Source organism: Heloderma suspectum, chromosome 3 (genome assembly GCF_057233095.1).
Source record: "Heloderma suspectum isolate Gila_16-S chromosome 3, 16-S_ref, whole genome shotgun sequence".
NCBI classification, from domain to species: Eukaryota; Metazoa; Chordata; class Lepidosauria; order Squamata; family Helodermatidae; genus Heloderma; species Heloderma suspectum.
The window spans coordinates 35659782-35682630 of record NC_139460.1 but is presented as its reverse complement, the minus strand read 5'-3'; the positions used below and the strand labels follow the sequence as shown (position 1 = coordinate 35682630).

At 44.8% G+C, this 22849-nt stretch overlaps 2 protein-coding genes across 9 annotated transcripts in view; one reads left to right on the top strand and one right to left on the bottom strand.

The window, feature by feature from the left end:
• CDK8 (cyclin dependent kinase 8) overlaps positions 1–4794 on the bottom strand; it is a 59323-nt gene extending 54529 nt beyond the window's left edge. For both annotated transcript variants that reach the window (XM_084842922.1, XM_084842923.1), the window contains exon 1: positions 4323–4794. In XM_084842922.1, the coding sequence (XP_084699048.1) occupies positions 4323–4456 (134 nt within the window). In that variant the 5' untranslated portion in view covers positions 4457–4794. The remainder of the gene's footprint in view (positions 1–4322) is intronic.
• A 165-nt stretch (positions 4795–4959) lies between these two features.
• On the top strand, positions 4960–21719 carry RNF6 (ring finger protein 6). 7 transcript variants are annotated; one of them, XM_084842920.1, is made up of 6 exons: positions 4998–5467; positions 8437–8565; positions 14939–15083; positions 15978–16162; positions 16837–16944; positions 18989–21719. In XM_084842920.1, coding segments are annotated over exons 3-6 (1947 nt in total). In that variant the 5' UTR covers positions 4998–5467; positions 8437–8565; positions 14939–15081; the 3' UTR covers positions 20641–21719. The 7 variants fall into 7 exon arrangements, with proteins under 7 accessions (XP_084699040.1, XP_084699046.1, XP_084699044.1 ...); XM_084842918.1 differs by lacking the exon at positions 8437–8565 and adding an exon at positions 8590–8655 and having other exon boundaries at positions 5264–5467; XM_084842914.1 differs by lacking the exon at positions 8437–8565 and having other exon boundaries at positions 4960–5467.
• The last annotated feature ends 1130 nt before the right edge of the window (positions 21720–22849 follow it).

The window sequence follows — 22849 nt, the reverse complement described above, 5'->3', positions numbered from 1 at the left end:
CATAGAGGGAAAACTGGTCTTGTAAATAACTGGAAAATATCCAAGGATTAAAAAAAAAGTTTCCCCCACATTTTTCCGTTTCCCCCACATTTTTCCAACCCCCCCCCCCCACACACACACACACACACACATTTGTTTCTGGTCTTTTTCCAGGCCTTCACATCTCTGGAGAGAGCAAAAGGTGACAAAATGGTTACAAATATTTTAAATAAGCAATTAAGGACACTGCACTCACACACTAAGAGGGGATAGCACTGCTGGAGCAGGAAAAACCACCATCAGAGGAATGCACAGAACTGGGCTAAGTGGAGTGACTGTGGAAAACTGATCAAAAGCTATGGTGGAGCAACCCTATATAACTAAAAATATGGCAAGTGTTTCACAGGGGATAGAAGTTACACAAGGCACACTAGGACAGGCATGCCCTTTTTTCCTTGCACTTGCTACACTGGCATCCATACCTCTAAGTATACCACATGGAAGCTGGACTTCAAAGAACCAATGTTTATATCCATTTAGTGTCCCACTGAAGACATAAGGCTTTCATAAGCCTCTGCTGGATCAGTCATCAGAATACAGACGGAGGTGATTTTTGGTGATTGCTCCTCCCCCTGGCAGTACCTCACACACTGTTCCAAAAATTCCAACCCTCTAGAGCACACTTTGCAGGGAGGAGGAGTGGCTGAAAACTGCCTCCCTCTCTAATCCACTGATCAAGGCTGGATCAAAGAGCCTTCTTTCAGCAAAAGGGATGTCAAATGGATACCACCGTAAGGATTTGTTTAGGCAGTTATGATGCTCCCTTTTTACTCTGGTTAAATAGAGGAATGCTTTCAATATACCTAATATACAATCAAGTGTGAAAAATCAAGAACTCCCACCACATCGGACGTTTTAGGCGTATAGAAACTGGTAAGCAAAAACAGCAAAACTAGAGCTACCTACAGTAAGACAAAATCCAATATTCATACATAAGCAATGAACACTACCTACTTCACAAACATTCGTAATGGAAAGATAAAAGCAATTAAATTTATAATACTGAGCCAATCTTAAAACCCCATTATCCACAAAGAAACCAATACCTGACAGTGCAGATAATTAAGGCACAATTTATATATTTATTTCAGTTCAAAATGATTTGATCCTATTTTCCCAATCATTGTACATTGCAAGATTTTAAACCTCTAGAAGGAAGACCTCGGAGTGGGGGGCGCAATGGTACAGCCTGAGAAGCATACAGAAGAGACAACGTATCATTCAGTCATGTAAAAATAGATGGAGCTACAACTAAAAGATATCACTTGTTACTACAGAAACCTCACTTCAGGCACATCACCCACAGCCCACATATGTAAAATAAAGCTAAAGCTGCACAATATATTGTTAAAGATGCCATAATCTGGAAACATCTAGAACATAAAATTCTAGCAAGTAAAAAAATGTGAACCATCAGGTCTAACACTAAAAAAGTATGTTACTAGGTAATGTAACTTAAATTACAATTACCAGTTATCTTTTCCAACAGTATTGTGTGGGAAACTCTTGCTCTGATTCCATTTCTTTATCCAAGAGTACTACTCTGATAAGATCAAAATATTAATGAAATTCAAAATATGTTAATGAATTTCAAAGAAAAATCACCAAACTCTCTCTGACAACTGGTACACAGACTTCATGAAAGGCAGCCTCCAAGTGTAAAATGGGGACAAACTATTAAACCATGAAGCAAGTCATTAAAATCAAATGCAGCTTGGCAAAAACAGAACCTGGCTGGGTTCACACAACATGTTGTAGAACCGCGGGTTGTTGAAACGTGGACTGTTGTGTTGTGTGAACCCAGCTGTGCTAACAAACTATGGTTTGTTAATCCTGAACATCCATGAAAAGAACCCATGGTTTGTTGTTAGATTGTGAACTGTGAGTTGTTAGCATGGCTGGGTTCATACAATACGACAACCCACATTTCAACCCATACTCAACCTTGAGTGTGGGCTGTTGTATTGTGTGAACCCAGTCACAGTGTGGTTCTGCAATATGCAGAGCAATCTATTCAACTCTCCAAAAGATTACACAAGATTTCTACAACTGGATATATGCTGGCTGTCACTAGGAGGATTTGATATAATAGGATGCTGTGTGCAGTGTAAGATGAGAAGTGCTAAAAAAAAAACACTTGGAAAAACACTCAGACTAAAATCACAGTTACTAAGAAAGCCAGGTATGAACTCAAGAATGTGCTAATGGTAGGATGAGACAAGAGGCATTGTTAAGGGGAAAGCTATAGACATAACAATTGTAAGAAGATAAGCAGGGCATGTCCTGGAGATTTAAGCATCCGTTGTCACATTTTAAACAGTCTTATTATTAGTGACCTCAGTATCCACACCTTCATACATACTTACAAATAGAAAAGAGATTCTAAATTGTAATTGTGATGAGGGAAGGGGGAGAGACACACCAGTAGGTGATAATTATTCCTGAGTAATTAAATCCAACATTGAAGCACACAAACAAATGAATACAGATTAAAACCAATAAGGTGGAAAGTAGTGTGAGGACACTACCAACAGCATTGCAAAAAAAAAGGGGGGGTTGATGGAGGGACAATTAGTAATAAAGCATATGGTGGTGGGGAAGAAAGTATGCAGAAATGAGCTGAGGAGAAAATATGGAATATAAAAGAAGGTAGTTTAAGGAGCAATCCTTTGGCCCCTAGACAGCATCTGAGGGGCCACAGGATACTGGGAATTCCCTCACTGAGGTTGGAGACAATGCTCTGACCTCAGAAGGGGGAGTCAAAGATTCGACCCCACTCTCCCACCCCTTGCAGCCAATGGAGATGGGGGAAAGGGGGCGTTTTAGTGGGTGGGGAGGAGGCTGGAGAGGCCAGGATATGAGCTATCCTGAGGCCTTTCTAGTCTCCTTGCCTCCCTCTCTCAAGCACCATTGCTAGACAGGCAAATAGGCCATCTAGCAAAAAATGAAGGGCAAAAGGATGGAGAGGCGAAGATAGCCTCCAGCACTCCTTCCGCCCTGCATTGGATGATTGGAAATCTCTGAATTCGGGGGCTTCTGATAATTGAGGGCACAATCAATAGGATTGTGCACTTAGAGAAGAAACAGGAAAACTTACATAAGATATTGTGCAAGAACAAAGATGTAACAGGGGCTGTGGAAGCTGGACATGGGCTTGTTCTCCTATAGGGAGGGGCATCGCTCAGTGGCAAAGCACCTCCCTGCATGCAGAATTTCCCAGGTTCAATCCCTGCCATCTCCAGTTAAAAGGATCAAATAGCAGGTGACAGGAAAGACCTCTCTCTGTTGGAGACCCTGCCAGTCAGAGTAGACAGTACTGAGTTAGAAGAACAAAATAATCAGACCTGGTGTAAAGCACCTTCCTATTTTTCTTAATTGCAAAAAAAGGGTCTTCTTGACACCCTAACATAGTCTTCCCCAACTTGGTACCCTCCAGATGTGTTGCACTGCAACTGCCTTCATTTCCAGCAGCAAGACAATGGAGGACACCAGGTTGGGGAAGGCTGTCCTAACAAATTTATTGAAGCATAAGCTTTCGTGGATGAAAGCCTTCCTCATCGTCTGACAAAGCCACCTCTAGTGCACAAAAGCTTGTATCGCCACCAGTTGCTGGGGTACTTGGGCAGGAGGGTGCTGTCGTACTTGTGTCCTGCTTGTGGGTTCCCAGTCGACAGCTGGTTGGCCACTGTGTGAACAGAATGCTGGACTAATTGGACCCTTCATCTGATCCAGGAGGGCTCTTCTTATATTCTTATCTCAATCAACGTGGTAGCCCTTAGAGCAGTCTTCCCCAACCTGGTGCCCTCCAGATATTTTGGGCGACAAAACCCAGGATTCCTGACCATTGGCCATGCCAGCTGGGGCTCAGGGGAGCTGAAATCAACACTACTCGGAGGGCGCCAGGTTGGGGGAAAGCTGCTCACGACGACAGCACACACCCGATGAGCATGTTTGCTGTAACAGACTTAGCAGGGCTGCTCAAGTGGAATCTCGCAACAGGCAGAAAGCGGCGGCCTGGCTCCCCTCGACGCCCACCCCTGGCGCTCTATCCGGGTGAAGAGCGATAGCGAGGCAGACAGCGAGGCGGACGGGAAAGCCCTCGGGGGTGGCTGTAAGACCGAGGAGGAAAAGACAGCGCGGAGATCACGCGTGGAAGGGGGGAGAGGAGAGAAAGACGGGAGAGGGGCGCGGAAAAGCTGCGAGGGGGAGCCCACCCCGCCGCGAGGGGAGACCCTTCCGAGGAGGCCAGGCTCCAGGCCGCCCCCACTCACTCACTCACTCACCCGTCTTTCCGCTTGGCCTTGTAGACGTGCCCGTAGGTCCCCCTGCCCACCTTGCAGCCCTCGTACTCGAAGAGGTCCTCCACGCGTTCGCGCTCCCCGGTCAGCTTCACCTTGAAGTCATAGTCCATCTTCATTCAGCGGCCGCCGCCTCAGACGACACTCCGCCCCGCGGAGCCCCCGCCTGCCGCCGCAGGCACCAGGGAGGAGGACGAGGAGGAGGAGGCCCCGCTGCCGCCGCCGCCGCGACGCCGACCATCCAGGTGAGAGGGGCGGAGAGGGAGGGGAGGCGGCGGCAGCGCAGCGCGCGGGGCGGGGAGGCGCGCGCGGGGCGGGGGCTGCTGCTGCTGCCGCTTCCCTCGTCGTCGTCGTCGCCGCCGCCGCCGCCGCCCTTGCCTCAGCCGGCTGAAGAGCCAAACAGCCAAAGCCGCACAACAGCCGGTGTCTCGCGACTCGGAATACGGCAGCCGCGCCTGACCACGCTGCTGCAAAAGAAGGCGCGTCGCAAAGCCTCCCCTCACTGTCGCGGGTGACTCCCTCCGTCCTAGAGAGCGCACCACGTGGAACCCGACCGGCTCCTAGGCGACGCCTCCCCGGCACACGCACCCCGCCCTCCGCCCGCTGCCCCACCATGCTCTGCGCTCCAGCCGCCGACCGGAAGCTTGGGCAGTGTCGTTAGAGTGCAAATCTGGAAGAAGGACCCGGCCCCCTGCGGCAGGGGTGGGCAAAAGCATTGGGTCGCCGGAGGGCTTGGGCTCCGACTGCCGGCACTCCTGGCCGCCGGCTAGTCCGAGAAAAAAAGCTGGGGATCCACCTTCCGCCCACCGTTGCCTTGCGAAACGTACGACAGCGTGCATCGGGAGACTTGTAGCTAGAGACTCGCCGGAGGCGGATGTGATGCATGCCGGGAGTTGGAGTCTTCGGGTTGTGTGTGAAACTCGGATGACTGGTGCATGCTGGGATTTGGATTCCCGAGGCTCACAGGACCTGGGCTTCTGCGCATGATAGGAGTGGAAGTCTTCGAAGGTCGGCGTTGCAGTTCCATCTCCATGGGACCCCCCTTCTCGAAGGGTATCCGTGTGAAGAGGGAGGGAGGGCTGTTGCTGGCTCTGAAGTAGAGGCTCGCGATTCAGATTACGCCTCGAAAGGTGATGTACTAAATGCAGCATATATCCAGTTAACCCAGCAGCTGCAGCAGTTTTCAGGGCTGATCTGTTAGGGCTGGGCCATTAGGGTCGTGTCATGGTGTTGAAAAGCACATTGGGTTGTTAGTCCTACTTAGACAAGACCGTTGACATTTATGGGACTTAGGTTACACTAACACTGGATACAACCCAGTGTTTTAACTCAGTACATGGAGTGGAGTAGCAAAGCACTGATTCACACAGCCACTTTGCGGAGCGTCATTAATGGCTTAGAGAACACACTAGTCTGGAGGACAGACAAGATCTTCACTAACAGTGCAGTAACAGGAGACTTCTAACTCTACCCAGAAACAATTAAGTCCAGTGCCACGTAGTGACTTGCTAAACTACATAATGACACTATCCACAGCGGGAGCATTTTCTTCATCACAAGTAGCGACTGATATTTCCATCCATATAGCTGGAGAAAAAATTAAAAGCTAAGCCACACAGGCCTGGCTCCCGGCTGAGAAACTAGCATGCTGTTGCAGTGCTATAAACGTCAATACACCTATTTGCCTACCCAGTTGAGAGTCACACTGCAGGCTTTTAAAAAAAGATTGTTCACAGTGGTGTGCTCAGTCGTTAAATGTGTCTCTGGCGTCTTACTGATGTGGGTTGCCAACTTCAGAACCAGCCCCTGTAGCTGTGTTTTGGTTTAAGAACAACATTATGTGCAGACTTTAGCAGGCAATAATGTTTATCTCCGTTCAGTGAAAACTCTGCAGGGCTCCCCTGCCCCCTTTAGTAACTGCTTCACTGCCTCTATTTTCCAAACTGGGCACACTTTACTTGTACTAAAAGTCCCATTAGCAGCCATGCAAATGGGCCATGTTGTAAATCTTGTGGTGCTTCTACTAATTAACAACCTGATTCTGTGCAGTTAGATGTATCTAAGGCATTTGAGGATGAATGCATCAAATCATCTAGTGTAAAATAGACTGTTACTTTAAGGTGCTAACTGGGGAGAAAACGTGGCTGTTTGACTTGTCTTGATAATGTGGTATAGAAATGACAACAAATGCCCTTAAAATATATTAATTTTAACATTTAATCTTCTGTTATCTAAGAAGTGGCTGTTGAAACTTGCAGTGAATATTCCCACCCCACCAAATCCAAAATAGGAGTTCTGCCATGAAGAAGAGTCCACACAAAACAGTTTGGGGGTCTGCTTTTATTTGTTTTGATAATGATCTCAATGTAACAAACTACAACAGGGTCATATAGTTAATTATTTTGCAGAATTGGAACGATGCTCAGATTAGGTTTATATTAATTTAACAGTAACTCTGTGAGACCTCTGTAGTAGGTCCATGATTATTTAAGATCTGCTGCTGCCCTCTTTAGTCTATTCATATGTATTTTCCAAGCAAAGGGCAGTGTTGTGTGGAGGAGGGCACAGCATTCAATTATACAGAAGTCTGTAAGTCTCTGCAATGTTGTGGTTAATCCAGTAAGAACTTTAGCAAACTGCGTGAGTTTTGGGGAGGCAGTCGTTTTGATTGCTTTGGAGAGAAGGAAATGGCATTGTGAAAGCTGATTGCAGATCAAATTGAGTTTGAGGGTAGAGCATTAATTGATTGCAAGTTGGAGGGGAGAGACAATTGCTTAGATTGAACCAGCAGAATTATGTCTGGGGAAAACAGTCTGAGAATATATGGTTATGGAGTGAAAATCTTGATGCCGAAGGAAGAGAGATTTTAGCTTGTGGAAGCAAATTGTGAGACAGGAGAAAAAGCATAATTTAATAAATGCATATTATTGGAATTCACTGCCCAACACCAGTGCAAAACAATGCTTATCCTGAGAGTCTCCTAGGCTAATCCTATGCATGTTTACTCAGAAGTAAGTTCCACTGAGTTCAATGGGTCTTACATCTAGATAAATTTTCATAGTCTTCTAGTCCTTCACTAATAATATAGCTGTTCAAGCATTTAGATCTGTGGGAATAAAGTGAGAACCGAGAGCTTCCTCAGGAAGACAAATGCAGAGCAAAAAAAAAAGCAGTATTATTGGTCTTAAAGGTGAGCCTGTTTCCCCCAAAAGTGATGCTTTATGGGTCTCAGTGGAACACTGTGATTGCATGGCTAGTTCAATGGCACTAGGAATGGATTTAGTCCAATACATCTGGAGGGCTCCAGGTTGGGGAAGGCTGCACTAATTAATTTTAACAACCCAAAGAATGTTTGCTATATGCTAACAACCACTCATCTATTTCAACGGAATTTAACTCTCTTCCACTGTGGCTGTTAGGGCACCTTCATTTGCATTTATTTATTTATTTAAAATATTTCTTGACCGCCTTAAAGGGCAGAAGCCCCCCCAAGGCGGCTTACAGCAGTAAGCAGTGCTTTGTCGCTACTTATTAGTTCCATTTCACACTGTGACTTATTTGCATTCTCTCACATACTTGCTAGGGGTAATCACCTGAAAAACATTAATTATAGCTTTGAAACTGCCAAGCTTGCCTAATATTGTATTTCGAATGAGCATCCATTCATGTTATTAATGAACAAATAAAATGGAACATTTTCCATGGAAAAATAAAGCACTGAAAAGTGTTCTGCCCCACATCACTGCCTAGCTTCTACTGGCTATCCAGTAGATCCAATGTTGCCATTGATGAGTCCCACAGCCATAGGTTTGCTATATCCCCCTGCCTCCCATGCTTTTAACTGTTGCACCACAGACAGAAAATGCACTGCTGCAGCTCCTGCCAGCATAGAAAGCCAAGGGGAGACCACGAGCACGAAGCTAAAATCCTGCAACTTTACCAGGTCTTTCTGCTTCCATTTTAAATGCAGGTTTACGACAGGCTCGCTTTAAACTCCCCTCTCCCCTCTCCCCCCTTATCTGCATTCTTTGTTTCCTTATACATCCACTAGATGGTGCTGTGGTCTAGCGCCTCTTATGGCTGGATTTCCTCTTTTCAGGAGGGAATGCAACGCGCTGTAATTTGATAGCTCATTATCTTCAGTCTTGTATAAAATGAGATAAAGGTCATTTAGTCCGGAAGATGCCCTGGAGGTTGATGACGTCATGTAAAGGACATGCAAACTTCAGTGAGTAACCAATCTCAATTGCAGGATAAAAGCCTCATGTGGAGAACCCTGCACCTGTTGAATGTCTGCTTGCCAGAAACCAGTTAAAAGGTGCTCTTTGTTTTTGTTTTTAAAGTGTCAGTCCTATTATACTGTACAATGTACATAGTCAGTGTCTTCCGCTAGTTAAATTTTGCAGTCTGAATAAGTGTCCCCCCCCCCCCCCCGCTAACTTAGCAGCCCGATCCTTTGCAGAGTTAGGTGGGGTGGGCTTGGGATGCCAAATGTAGTTCTGTCCTCACCCACTGCACTGCCAAGAGAGAGAAAGTGAGTGAATGGGCAGAAATAAGTGTTCTCTTTTGGGGGCAGCGTGATGGGGAGGACTGGGCCTAGTGGCATCACAAAGAAAGCTACTGCCTCTTTCTGTTCACTCGTTCTCTTTGGACAGCACAGCAGGGAAAATTAGGCCCACTGGATCCAAGAGCACCCAGAGGGGCAAAGTGCGAGTAGGCAGAGGAGCTGGCTTATTTTTTTGCTCACTTGGGAGTGCTGTTCTCACCTGTGCCTAGGAGCATTTCTACACCAGGCTAAAATCCCACAACTTTACCAGGGCTTTCTGCTTCCATTTTAAATGCAGGATCACGATGGGCTCCCTTTACATGCGCTTCCCTTCCCCCCTCCCCGCCCTTTCCCCCCTTATCTGCATTGTTCTATATGTTTCATTATACAGCCACTAAATGGTGCTGTGGTCTAACTCTTCTTATGGTGGGGTTTTCACTTTTAATGAGGGAACTCAGCATGCTGTAATTTGATAGCTCAATATTTCCTATCTTTAAAAAAATGGGATAAAGGTCATTTAGCGCAGGAGATGTCCTGGCGGTTGATATAAAGGACCTGCAAACTTCTGTGAATAACCAGTCTCAATAACAGGATAAAAACCCTGTGTGGAGAATCCCTAAGTCCTACTGGGGCTTGGTTTCAGCAAGCCTAGTCCTTGATCATGGCCATCCGGGGTGTGTGTGTGGGAGGGGGGGAAGCAAACAGTGGCTGCCCTTTCCAGCCATTGTTTGCTCAGTCCTCCCCACTTCACTGTCCAGAGACAGAGGACAAACAAACAAAAGGAGTGGCTGGTTGCTTCTCCTGCTAGCCTCCTCAGCCCCTCTGGGTAGCTTAGCGCCTTCCTGTGCCAATGTAGTGGAGTAGGAACATGGGGGAGTAGTGTTCCAGCACTTTTTTCAGCAGATCCTAATAAACTGGGCATGATTTATTTTATTATTTATTTATTAATAATACTTGTATACTGCTTGATATAATGAAATCTCTAACAGCACAATCCTATGCATGGTTAGACAGAAAAAAGCCCTCCAATTCCCAGCATTCTCCAGCCATGCTAGCTAGAGAATGCTGGGAGCTGTAGGACTTTTTTGTCTAAACATGCATAGCATTGTGCCTTCAGAGATTTTGTTATATCAAGCAGTTTACAAGTATTAATAAACAAATAATTTTTAGCATGTAATAATTCATATAATAATTTCAGCATGTAAACTACCCTAAGGGAGCAATCCTATCAAGATCGAGGGTCGCCTCTGACCCCAGGGGCAACCGCCTATCCAGTGCAGGGCAGGAGGAGTAGTGAGGAGCGGATCTCCTCCTCACTTCCCCAGCCCTGCTTTTGCGGCTAGACAGCCAATTTAGGCTGTCTAGCCACAGGACCTCGAAGTGTGGGAAGTGGTGGCTGGATGGCATGTCATACCGAATTTCCGACTTCCTCGCCCCCGGGGAACGCCCAGTTTTCGCCGCTCCGCGCTGCTCTTACGAGTGTGGAGCCGCTCCATGCTGCCTATGAGGCAGCGCAGGAGGGGGTAGGGGTTGGTTCCCGGGAACTGACCTATCCTATGGCCATCTAGCCTCTGACTAGCGGCCATAGGATTGCACCCTAAGTGGTTTACATGCTAAAATATTAAAGTACATTATGCTATGTCCTGCTACTCTTTGGGATTCTGATATGTATGTGTTATAAATGATGGATCAATACAGCCGCATGCGTTTTTGGACTGTCCTTGGGGAGGTGGCTACAGGGCCTGTCATGATGAGCTCCTATGCTTCAAATTTGGTCACTACAACACTGCTCATGTGCTTCCCATAAGGACAAAAGGAGGCAGCTACTCTTTCTAGGAGCAGTCATAGAATCATAGGGTTGGAAGGGGCCTACAAGACCATCGAGGCCAACCTCCTGACTAACCAGGGCTGACCCTGCTTAGCTTCTGAGATCACTGCCTTTCTCCACACTCAACCGCCCCGTTCCCCACCCCTATCTAGAAGTGGCCACCACTGCTTCCGATTGAGCACTCACACTCTTTTTGGGAGGCTCCACACATGATGCTCACTCCCTTCCCTCTTCTCTTTCTCTGCAAAGCAGCTCAGTGCTACCAAGAGGGAGCAAGCTGAAGCAGTGGCTGCCCATTACACTTGCCACACTGCCTGTGCTTCCTCACTCTCCCTAAGGATTGGGCTTGCTAGGTTGGTCAGTATTTATTCATTTATTTGTTATATTGATATCCTGCCTTTTTCTTCAAGGAGCCCAAGGTGGCGTACATGACCTTCCTTCTGTCACTTTTATCCTCCCAACAACCCTGTGATGTAGCTTAGGCCGAGAGTCAGTGACTGGCCCAAAGTCACCCGGGGAGCTTCATGGCCCAGTGGGGACTTGATCCCAGTTCCAGTCCAATGCTTTGACCACTACACTACATTGGCTCCTCAGTAAGTCCTCCATCCTGAAGTGCTGGGGCACCAGCAGCTGCCCCACGGTTCCACCCCCTGACCCTGGATCATGCTGATAACATATTTCTACAGCACCACTAGACACCAACGTTACTCCATCCACTGGCGGCTGGCGGCCTCCGTGGGGCTATAAATCCATACTGGATTTCAGTTCAATGAAGGTGTTAACCCAGTGTGCGGCTGCTGTAAAAAAGGCGAACTCCGTGTTAGGCATAATCAGAAAAGGAATTGAGAATAAAACTGCCAATATCATACTGCCCCTATGGAAATCTATGGTGCGGCCACACATGGAATACTGTGTCCAGTTCTGGTCACCACACCTAAAAAAAGATATTGTAGAGCTGGAAAAAGTGCAGAAAGGGGCAACTAAGATGATCAAGGGGCTGGAGCATCTCTCCTATGAGAGAAGGTTACAACAGCTGGGCTTGTTTAACTTGGGAAAAAAGGAGGGTAAGGGGAGACATAATACGAAATTATGCATGGTGTGGAGAACGTGGAGAGGGAGACATTTTTCTCCCTCTCTCGTAATACTAGAAACTGGGATCATCCCATGAAGATTGGGAGATTCAGGACAGATATAAGAAAGGACCTCTTCATACAGTGCATAGTAAAACTATGGAATTTGCTACCACAAGATGTAGTGATGGCCACCAACTTGGATATAAAGGGGAATTGGACAAATTCATGGAGGACAGGGCTATCAGGGGCTACTAGTCATGATGGCTATATGCTACTTCCAGTATCAGAGGCAGTATGCGTATGTACACCATTTCCTGGGGAACGTGGGCAGAAGGCTGTTGCCTTCATGTCCTACTTGTGGGTTTCCCGTGGGCAGCTGTTTGGCCACTGTGTGTACAGAATGCTGGACTAAATGGACCCATGGTCTGATCCAGCATGGTCCTTCTTATGTTCTTAGATGCTTAGAGAGCAACAGTGCTCAGTCTGGCCATTCCGAAGGAAGCCTCCACCCTTCTGTGAGCATCCAGTCTGTAGCGCCAGATGAATATAGATGGCTGCCAGGCCGGTTTATGGAGGCCTGGGCCTTGAGCATATAGGATATACAGTTTTTGAGAAATAAAAATGTAAGAGAGCTTCACATGCTAAATTGTGTGCTCTTGACATCAACAGCTTTTATTACAATGACCTGGGCTGATGCTTTCAGCTAGTCATCTGCTCTTGTACTACTAGGTTTGATATTCAATCTCTTGCTCTAAAAGATTGCTTATGAAGCCACATGAAATGCAGGGCTGGCCCAAGACATTTTGCTGCCTGAAATGAGGGACAAAATGGTGTCTCTCTTTCCCCATCCCCCATCCCAGCTACAGAAGCTGAACGGATGGACAGTCGAATCTTATTCAACACTGATGGTGGGATAGCATCCTACACCTGTCCTGAGGCAGCAGGCTAGCTTCGGATGCAGGGAAGGTCACATGGAATACACAGCTCTGTCCTCCAGCAGAAGGGAATGGCCAGGGGATGCCACTGCTGCCTCCTCCACAGTACCCAGCATCTGCCACCTGAGGTGATCACCTCACTGCCTAATGGTAGGGCCGGGCCCTGCTGATATGGAGTCAGATCATCGTTAATCCATTTCCCCTTTCTGCTTTTGTTACGTTCAAGCCCAGACTTCTCCTACTGAGAGCTCTCCAAGCTCTCAGCAGCAGCTTTCCCCAGCATTTGGGGGATTCTTCTAATTTTTAAACCAGAGATTGAACATGATAGAGGTGTGCAAATTATGCATGGTGTGGAGAATGTGGGTAGGGAGACATTTCCCCCCCCCTCTCATAATACTAGAACCCGGGGTTATCCCATGAAGCTGATGGTGGGAGATTCAGGACAGATAAAAGGAAGTCCTTCTTCACACAGTGCATAGTTAAACAATGGAATTATCTACCACAAGGCATAGCGATGGCCACCAATTTGGATGGCTTTAAAAGAGAGTTAGACAAATTGATGAAGGTGAAGGCTATTGATGGCTACTAGTCCTGATGGCTATATGCTGCCTCCAGTACCAGAGGCAGTGAGCCTATGTACACCAGTTGCTGGGGAACATGGGTGGGAGGGTGCTGTTGCACTCATGCCCAGCTTATGGGTTCCCAGCCGACAGCTGGTTGGCCATTGTGTGAACAGAATGCTGGACTAGATGGACCCTTGATCTGACCCAGCATGGCTTTTCTTATGTTCTTATTCAGCCAGAATTCTAAAGGATCTATCCAAGGTGCTGAACCTCATCCTCCAAATGGGCTCGGCACCTTGGCTAGCTTCTTTAGAGTTCTGGCTGGTTGTGACTAAAACCCAGGATAGATGCATGGCCCCACCGAAATCGGAGCCACCAGCCTCCACTGACTCCACCCTGGAGAGGAAAGGCAGCTAGAGCTGAGACAGGCCCCCTATTCTTTCCACTCCGAACAATTCCCCGCCAGCTTGAGTGCTCACGCGTGCGCACTTCTTGGCGGAACTGTCGAGCCGAGGCACCGGAACCCGGCGGCCCGGCTTAGCCGTTGCACCTCGGTGTCCTGGATGTGGTCGGGGCTGGCAGTTTCTCGCTGGCTACCGGCGAGGGAAGGCAAGGAGAGCATGGGGAGGGCATTTCTGTGGAGGGAAGCCGGCCTTCGGAGACGACTTTCCTCTTAACTGCCCGGTCTGCTGACAAAGCCGCGGTCTCCGAGCAACCGGCTGCTATACACATAAACCGGCTCCGGCCTAACGTGCTTCAGCGGGTTCTGATGGGGAGCTGTGATTGGTCACATCCCGGCTTTCCCCGCTGGTGGCCAGCTGGAAGTGGTGTCAGTCATCCCCTCCCCTCGCCCCCGAAGACACTAGGGTCGCCTTCCGAGAAGGGAGGGGGTCAGCGCCTCCGGCCAAGACTCGGGGAGACCCGGCCAGGTAAAGACGTCTTGAGGCAGCCGCCGCCGCCGCCGCCGCCGCCCTTACCTGAAATACAGCAGAGTTATGGCACCTTATTCAGTTTCCAAAAGCTTACGCTACAATCAGTCAGCTAGTCTATAAATTGCCCATGACACACACACCCCTTTCCATTTTGTGTAGAGGCCTACCGCTGTGGAATTAAGCTTTCAATGGTGGGTGAAAGGAAGGGGCCACATAGGGACTAGGATTGCCAGGAATCATCCATAAAGTATTCATTTATTTAAAATACCCATATGCTGCTTAATGTAATAAAATCTCTAAGCAGTTCAGAGAAAAGTATGTCATGCTCAGGGGGGGTAGCAATGTTGTAGCAAATTAGAAGGTTATGTATGGGTATTAAGAAGACCTTTACAGGCTGTGCTGTACTTTATGGATGGACCCTCTCTTTTTTTTCTTTTTTTTTTTTTGTAGCAGGGTTCCTTATCTTTAAAACTTTCAGACTGACAGAAATTTAACAGATGCACCTGCTACCTCTTGTGTGGAAACTGTTCCATTGTTGATATCTCTATCCAGTTAAAAGTCAGTAAATTTTAAGGAAACACGAACCTATCAGTATTGGTGTGTGTGGTGTGTGGGAGAGAATGGCTGTGTAGGGATAGGAAAGCTGAGCAGTTATCAAGCTCCAGGTCAACACCTAACATACCACAGAATATTGACCTCATGTTTCTTTTACCTCCTCACCCAGGGTTCAAGTCCAGCCTTCCTGTTCAAAGAGCCCTAAAAGACTGAATATGCCCAAAGTATCTGAGAGGATTCTCAACAGTACACCTGGTTAGAAATCTCCACCTTTCCTTCTGTTAGGAGGGTTGAAGAAAAAGAAAATATTTCATGTGAGAACTTTGCTTTAGCTCTTACTGTTGATTCTTCGTATTGACTGGCTATTTGGTACCTGAGTGTTAGCCATCATAAGTGAGTAAAGTTGCAGTCCTGTACACACTTACCTGGGAGCAAGTCCCATTGAACTCAATGGGGCTTTCTTCTCAGTAGCCCTGTATAGGATTGTACTGTAAGAATACTATAAAGGATTGGTGATTTCTTTCCTCCTCTCATTATTGTCATCTCTCAGCTAAACATATTAATGGACTGCCCCATCTGTGCTAGCAGTAATTCAGTATTTGAGAATGTATTCAGTATTTCAGTATTTGAGAATAGCCTCAGGGTCTGCTAGCTTAGTGTTGGATTTCCACAGTGCTTAAATGCTTATATGTGTTTATGAAACCCAATCTGTACACATGCAGAAAGGGCATTTAAAGAATGCCCAGTTGCTCATTAGAAGAGTGTATGTTGTCTAACCTGTGTTCGAAGCTTGCTTTAATTTACTTCATTGCATGTTTATTATGAGCGATATAGACCCCAATGTCCTGCATATTTTGTACCATAGATAGCATAATGGCTGCAGTTTTATTACCTTGGATGCTGTAAATTGTAACTGGCAAGATAAATGTTCACCTCCGGTGTTGGAGTCAAATGTAAAACAAAAATGTATAGCTCAATCCTACTCATGTGTATTTGGAAGTAAGTTGCATTGTGTACAGTGGAGTTTACTTCACAGTTAGTGTGTATCAAATGACAGCCCCAGTCATCCTAGCAGAAAAGAATTAACAATACATTTGATCTTGCGCACATACAGGAACTAAATCAAACAGATAATATTGGGAACATACAGTCCATGGGTCCATGTAACTTTCTTGATTTTTCTCTCCATTTTGTAACGGTCTTCCTAGGATGGACTGTCCTAGGTCTTGCTCAGGGGAAGGGCAGGCTGTATCTCAAAGCCATAGCGGTGATGATGAGAGACGTCGGCAACAGGAACGCCTTAATAGAGAGGAAGCCTATTACCATTTCATTAATGAGCTCAGTGATGAAGACTACAAGTTGATGAGAGATCGCAATCTCCTTGGGACTCCAGGTGAGACTTGGCTTCCCTAATATAATTCTGACTTGCATTTGATAGTTTTAATATCCATATAATATAAACGAATCAAGCTTTTTCACTCATTTTGAAGTTTTCTAAAAAATGTGGTATATCGAAATAATGGTAAGAAAACCTAATTATATGTAGGAATGTATTCCTCATGTGTCTTAGAAATGAATGGAAAAGCTTAATGCATTTTTTTTTTTACTTTATTGATACTGGCATTTTTAGAATAAATATTGCAAATTAAGTATTTGTTCATTTTCTTCTTTTGGCCTAAGATGATGCCTAGATTCATGCAAATTAGAGGAAAATAACAGAAAAATCTTAGATTTCAGTTTCTTAAATTTAAGCCTGATTCTAAAAGAATTTTATGGAAAGAAATCCCAGTAACTTGATGTAACTTGTGTCTAAGTAACACTGTTAGAACTGCAAACTGGATGTTTAAAAATATGGGCGAGTTATTGCAGTATAGAATGTGTCTTGTGCTTCTCATGCATGTTTGTAATATTGTCATGAGCTTTTGCTGTAGTCTTGTCATTCTAGATTCTCTCCTTTGTTCCTTTTATTACTTAAAAACCCTATATTTTATTGTTAAGAACTGTTCTGCCTGCTTCTATGTATCGAGACAATAAATAAAATTGACAGCATCACATAAACTATTTCAGGAGAAATAACAGCAGATGAGCTCCAGCAACGTTTGCAAGGTGCAAAGGAGCATCTGGCTTCCCAACCTGATCCAGAAAATAGAGACTGGGAAGGAGATTCCGTTGGATGTAAGCCTGTCATTCTAATACAACAATTGCTTGAATAATATAATTTCTAGGAAATGCAAATTCAGTAGAAACATTAGTATTTGTTAGACTCAGCTCTCGTCAAACGTGGTTGCCATGGGAGTTAGAGACTTGGGGGTGGAATTAGAGACTTGCTGGGTGTGGGTAAGTGGAAGTATTCTAATTGTGCATAGCAGCTGGATAGGAGTTAAGGAAAACCAGGGCTGGATTTTGCAGGGAAGGGAGCATGTGTTTTCTAGCTGTGTATAGTACATTTGCCTGGGGGGTAGGGGCGATGTTTTTTGTGAACCGCCCAGAGAGCTTCGGCTATTGGGCGGTGTAGAAATTAAATAAATAAATATAAATAAATAAATAATTTCCAGAAAAAGAGCTGATGGAACCCAGGATTTTGCGGGGTAAAGCTGTCTGTGCTATTAGCCCCTCTGTAATTTTGAGAAAGTGGCAGGCTGCACTTGCTTGGTGGGAAGGGACAGGCACTCAGCATGTACTCAGAGGCACTTTTGCTATATTTCCACTGGCTAGTAGAATTAGCTTGTGGCTATCAAGCTCCTATGTAATTTGTGAACCCTTGATTAGAATATTGTCATTATATAAAAAAAACTTTCCATCCACAGCATTCCCTGAGTGAAACTAGAATACACAGAGAATAAGCTCCCTTATTGGCACAGTCTTAGTGATTCAGAAGCCTTAGGCCTCCTTCTGTAGTTGTTCTTTCTTTCTTGCATCTCTTAAGTTGTTGGATGAGAGAGGAGCAGAATGGACTTTTGGAATGGTCATATGTGAGTCTGTCATCCAGACATTGCAAAGTTCCTGAAGCTTATCTTCAGGGTCTCTCTCTCTCTCTCTCTCTCTCTGTGTGTGTGTTCTGTCAAGGTTCCTGGGTTATGCAGTGTCTTACTAATATCCATTTTTCTACCCTACTTTTTTTGCTTCAGAGAACTGTTTGCATTTGAACAGTATCACTGTATCTGATGGGCCAATACATGTGAATCTTTCCATGTGTTAGTTATAGTAAAATCCCATGCATGTTTACCCAGAAGTATGTCACAGTGTGTTCAGTGAGGCTTACTCCCAGGAACGTATGCATAGGATTACAGACTTGAAAACACACACCCCATGTCATCCAAAATTTCTCTAAGCTACTAAGATCAAAAATGATTTTGATTTGATTTATTAATATGGCTGTCCATCAACAAATATTCTCTGAGTGGCTTACAAAGACTGTAAGACAAGACTGTCTGGTAAAATGAGGTTGTATGGTCATTACAACTGACTATAGAATCCAACTGCACGTGTGATTTTCTGGATCTCACCTACTGTATTCAGTTTTGAGAAGGACTTCAAGGGCCACCAGAAATTAGTAGGTAAAATGCTACTGACACAAACTTTTTGACAACAGCCCTACTATTGGAATTTTTTTAAGTAGTCCTTCAGAGCATTACTTAGAAGATCTACCAGATAGTACACAAATATCCCTGAAATACCCCACCATGTTAGGGATAACTTACATGTCTCATGTGTTGTGGTCCACATTTGCAGTATCAAAGCTACTAAAGATAACTCTTTCCTTAAAATCTCTAAGCTAGGTTGACCTGAGGTAGAAAATGCAATTGAGAGGTGGCTATAGATTAGGGCTGGAGGGACAGCTAATGGTTTTTGACATGAAGAATAAAAACAGAAACATTATGCAGCTGCTGGATGCATGAGACATACTGAAGTTGGGGAAAACTAGTGCCTCAGGTTAAGCTTTCAGCTCATCTTTATAAGCACCAATGGATGTTCGCTGCTTTAAACATTACAGCATATTTTCATTAGGAGGCTGGTTTTTTAGATTTACAGCATTTGTAGGGCCTCAAAGGTAGGGGAATGAGAGCTCTAAGTGTGATAGATGATCATATGACTATTGAGGCTAGTGAATCCAGATATTCAGGCTATCAAGTGATAATTGTAGTTTACCTTGTCCAAATAAAGCCATGAGATATGAAAAAGTAATTTATTTATTTATTTATATATTAACTACTTACAGATTCAGAGACCCTTGGGGAAAACTCAACCAACGACTCTCTGCTAGAATGGCTGAACACATTCCATCGTTCAGGAAATTCCACCCGTAGTGGACGGAGCGGGAACCAGTCTTGGAGGGCTGTAAGCCGGGCAAACCCAAATAGCGGAGAATTCCGGTTTAGTCTTGAAATAAATATAAATCATGAACATAACAGTGGTGCTGCTCCTGGAGAGGAATTTAACAGCTTCTTGTATGACCATACCAGCAGAAGGCATATAGAAAACAGATCTCTAATAGTAGACAGCCCAGTAGCCAGCCGAACCAGGAGCAGGACATTGAGAGATACTGTTAGCCGTGCAGTTCCCTCATCAAGAGTTGGAAATGTTAGTGGTTCAGTGACACAAAACGCAGACGAAACATCTCAACTCTTCTCAGGCAGGCTCAGAAGGAGAAACAGAAGCTCAGCAAGCTTTGCAACACACAGCAACTTTTTAGATGACAATGAACATAACATTATTAGGCAAAGGAGATCACACAGAGTTACATCAGTGAGGCTTCACAGAGGGAGAACTAGAGCTAGAACTCAGAGGAATACAAGGCAAAGGCCAGAAGTTTTAAGGCTAAGATCAACTTTCAGTAGTCAGTTCCAGTCCCTTTTGGAAAGGAGGCAAGATATGAATGTACAACAAATCCATACACAGTCTAGTAGGACACATACAGTCCAGTCTTCTCCAGAGCAAGGTGAGGAACAAATACCGTCATTAGGTATAACTTTGGAAGAGGAAGAATCTACAAGAGCCCCAACTGCACCTAGAAGGCATCCTACTCTTACATTAGACCTTCAAGTGAGAAGGGTTCGTCCTGGAGAAAATAGAGATCAGGATAGTATTGCTACTAGAACTCGCTCAAGGGTGGGCGTGGCAGACAACTTGGTCACTTTTGAAAGTGATAGCGAGGGATTTCGTCGGACTGTTTCACGATCTGAACGTGCAGGTATACGGACATATGTTAGCACCATACGGATACCTCTCCGTAGGATATCAGAAGCTGGGCTTGGAGAGTCTGCAGCAGCAGCTCTTAGATCAATTCTAAGGCAAATTATGACCGGGTTTGGAGAGTTAAGCTCCTTAATGGACACAGAATCAGATTCTGAAATTCAGACGGGTAGTCATCACTTACCAGATATGCAGTCACAGCTGTCTAACTTGCGCACGTTAAGCAGCGTAAGTGAATTCAGTGAAATGTCACTTAGGAGCAGATCTGCTGAACAAGGTAGTAGAGAATGGCATGGAGAGACAAATGCTAGCCAACATTATAGTCAAGGTAATGAAACCCAAGAGAGCAGAGTGTTTCAAGATGCAAATGCTTTTGTTGAAAATGGAACGCTTCCCATCCTTCATCTTGTTCCCTACCTTTTATTAGAAGATACCAATGATCACTTGAGGGGATTAACTAAAGACCAAATTGACAATCTTTCTACCCGAAATTATGGGAATGCCAATGCAGATGACAGTGAAATAAGTAAGACATGTAGTGTGTGCATTAATGAATATGTTGTAGGAAACAAGTTAAGGCAGTTACCATGTATGCATGAGTTCCATTTTCATTGTATTGATCGCTGGCTTTCGGAAAATTCCACCTGCCCAATTTGTCGGCAACCTGTAGTAGCTTAATATTGCAGGCAATGGATGAATCCTCAAACTCTTACATTTCCACATTGTATTGGAAGCCAGAGGTGTTTTTGCTTACTTTAAAAAAGAGAAGGGGATATTTTAAATATGTTTACAACTGGAGAAGATCTGATTACTTTTGACAGTAGATACATGTATCTTAAAGTGCAGGTATGAGGGTAAATGTCATTCAAATTACCTTCATAAAATTATATTTTTCTATATTTTGTTATGCAAAGCGCTTCAGAAATATAGAAATTTAATAATTTGTTTTCTTAACAGTATGATCTGAGATTTCAGTTTGTTTTGTGCAGTTGATCTTCATTGAGATTTCGGTTTGTTTTGTGCAGTTGTCAAATTGTTTTTATTAGCTGTTTGTTCTATGAACAATTCCTTTTTTAATGTTGCAAAAGAAACTGGAAACCTGGGCACCTGGTACAAGGTACTTAAGTTATTTGAAGGACAGTTTTAATATATGGTGTATATTTTTACAGAATATTCTGTACATTTGGTTTTATTCAAATATTTTATAGGCAGTTTCGCATGCTTTCTACATGGCTTACTATTAACACATTAATTTTTGATGTAAATGGGGTCCTGTGGCCAACCAAGATTTTTATTTAGTGGAGTGATTTAGAACAGTTTGTCATTCAACACATCCAGCCATGAGATTAGCGTGAAGGGCTGTTAATCCACATTTGTCAGCTCGATGTTAACTTTAGAACATTGTTTGACACATTTATACACATGGTATAATGTGTAAACCACTTTAATTTTAATTAAAAATTAAGCCATTTTTAATTAGAAGATGAGAGTGCAGTGGATAAGTAACTTACCTGCAGCATGTGTAATATATGTTTTGTTTTTGTTACACTTTAAATTATCAGTTGGTGAGACATCTGCACCATATAATGGAACATGTAATTCTGTTCAACTCAAAGGGGGGGGGGGTCCTGAGGATTAAATGCCATAAATCGTTAAGGGAATGTGTATGCTTACTGTAAGATACCAAAAATAGTTGTATACTTGGACTTTAAGGCTTATACCAATACCTGGCAAAAGGAATAAAACAGCAAAATCAGAACAGATGTGTGAATCACTTACACATTTTCAACTGAAAGCTGAGTGAGAAGAAAGATGTCATTTCTAATGGGTTTTGCACTGGGAAAGTCTAGGAAGATGGGAAGCTCCCAACCACTCAGTAGCAGTTCTGGGCCTCAGCCTTGTGGTAGCAATTACCTTGCCTATGAAGCACTCGTATGCTTCTAAGTTAAAAGGGGACTTGACTCATTGCAAAGGAGACCACCACTGCCCATCAGGTCAAGAATGCTAACAAGTAGGACTGTGCATCCCTTTGGTCCAAAGCCTGAATAACAAGTCAAAGCGGGCTGCTTTGGAGGTGGCTCCGCATGATACAAGGTGGAGCAGAATAGCAATGAGGTGCCCTGAAGCAAAGCAGCTTGTATACAAAGCACCTCATCCAACTCAGTGATTCGTTCTGAGCAACCCAGACAGACTGGCCCCAAAAGTATAAACTTGAGAAAGTTCAGTGAGGGGTTGAGGAGGAGGAGGGAGGGATCTTTGGTGAATGGAAACTCTAGTTGCCAAATCAGGGCTGAACATAACCCAGCAACCTCCAATCTGTGACAGTGGTGGAGGAGGGGGGAAGACTGAATAACTGGAGAAAAACGGCTGTGTTTCAGGGACAGAGATCATTCTGGTGGTGTTACTTAGAGATGTGAGAACCCACCACTGTCTGGGTTCTCCAAACACCCTCCCCCACAGCCCCTGCTGTGCTTGCCGGTCCCTCCAACACGATTGCCATGTTTTTTAAAAACGTGGCGATTGGAAGTCTATGTGCACATAGACTTATACACAAAAAGTGCAGTGAATCTTGAGTATATGGGTGATTCACAGCACTTTTTGCATATACATCTGGAATCATAGAATAGTAGGGTTGGAAAGGCCCTATAAGACCAAGTCCATGTGTGCCTATAGACTTATATGCAGAAAGTGCTGTGCATTGCCAAGGCAGGAGGAGGAGAAGGCGCAGCACACGTCCCCACCGCTTGCTAGCTTCTCCGCCTTGCGAGCAGGAGACAGCTAGCGGCTGGGGCATGCAATGCTCCTCCTCCTACCTGGTCAGCTATCAAGGACAGCCACCCGGACTGGGTAAAATGTGGATCATAGAATAGTAGGGTTGGAAGGGGCC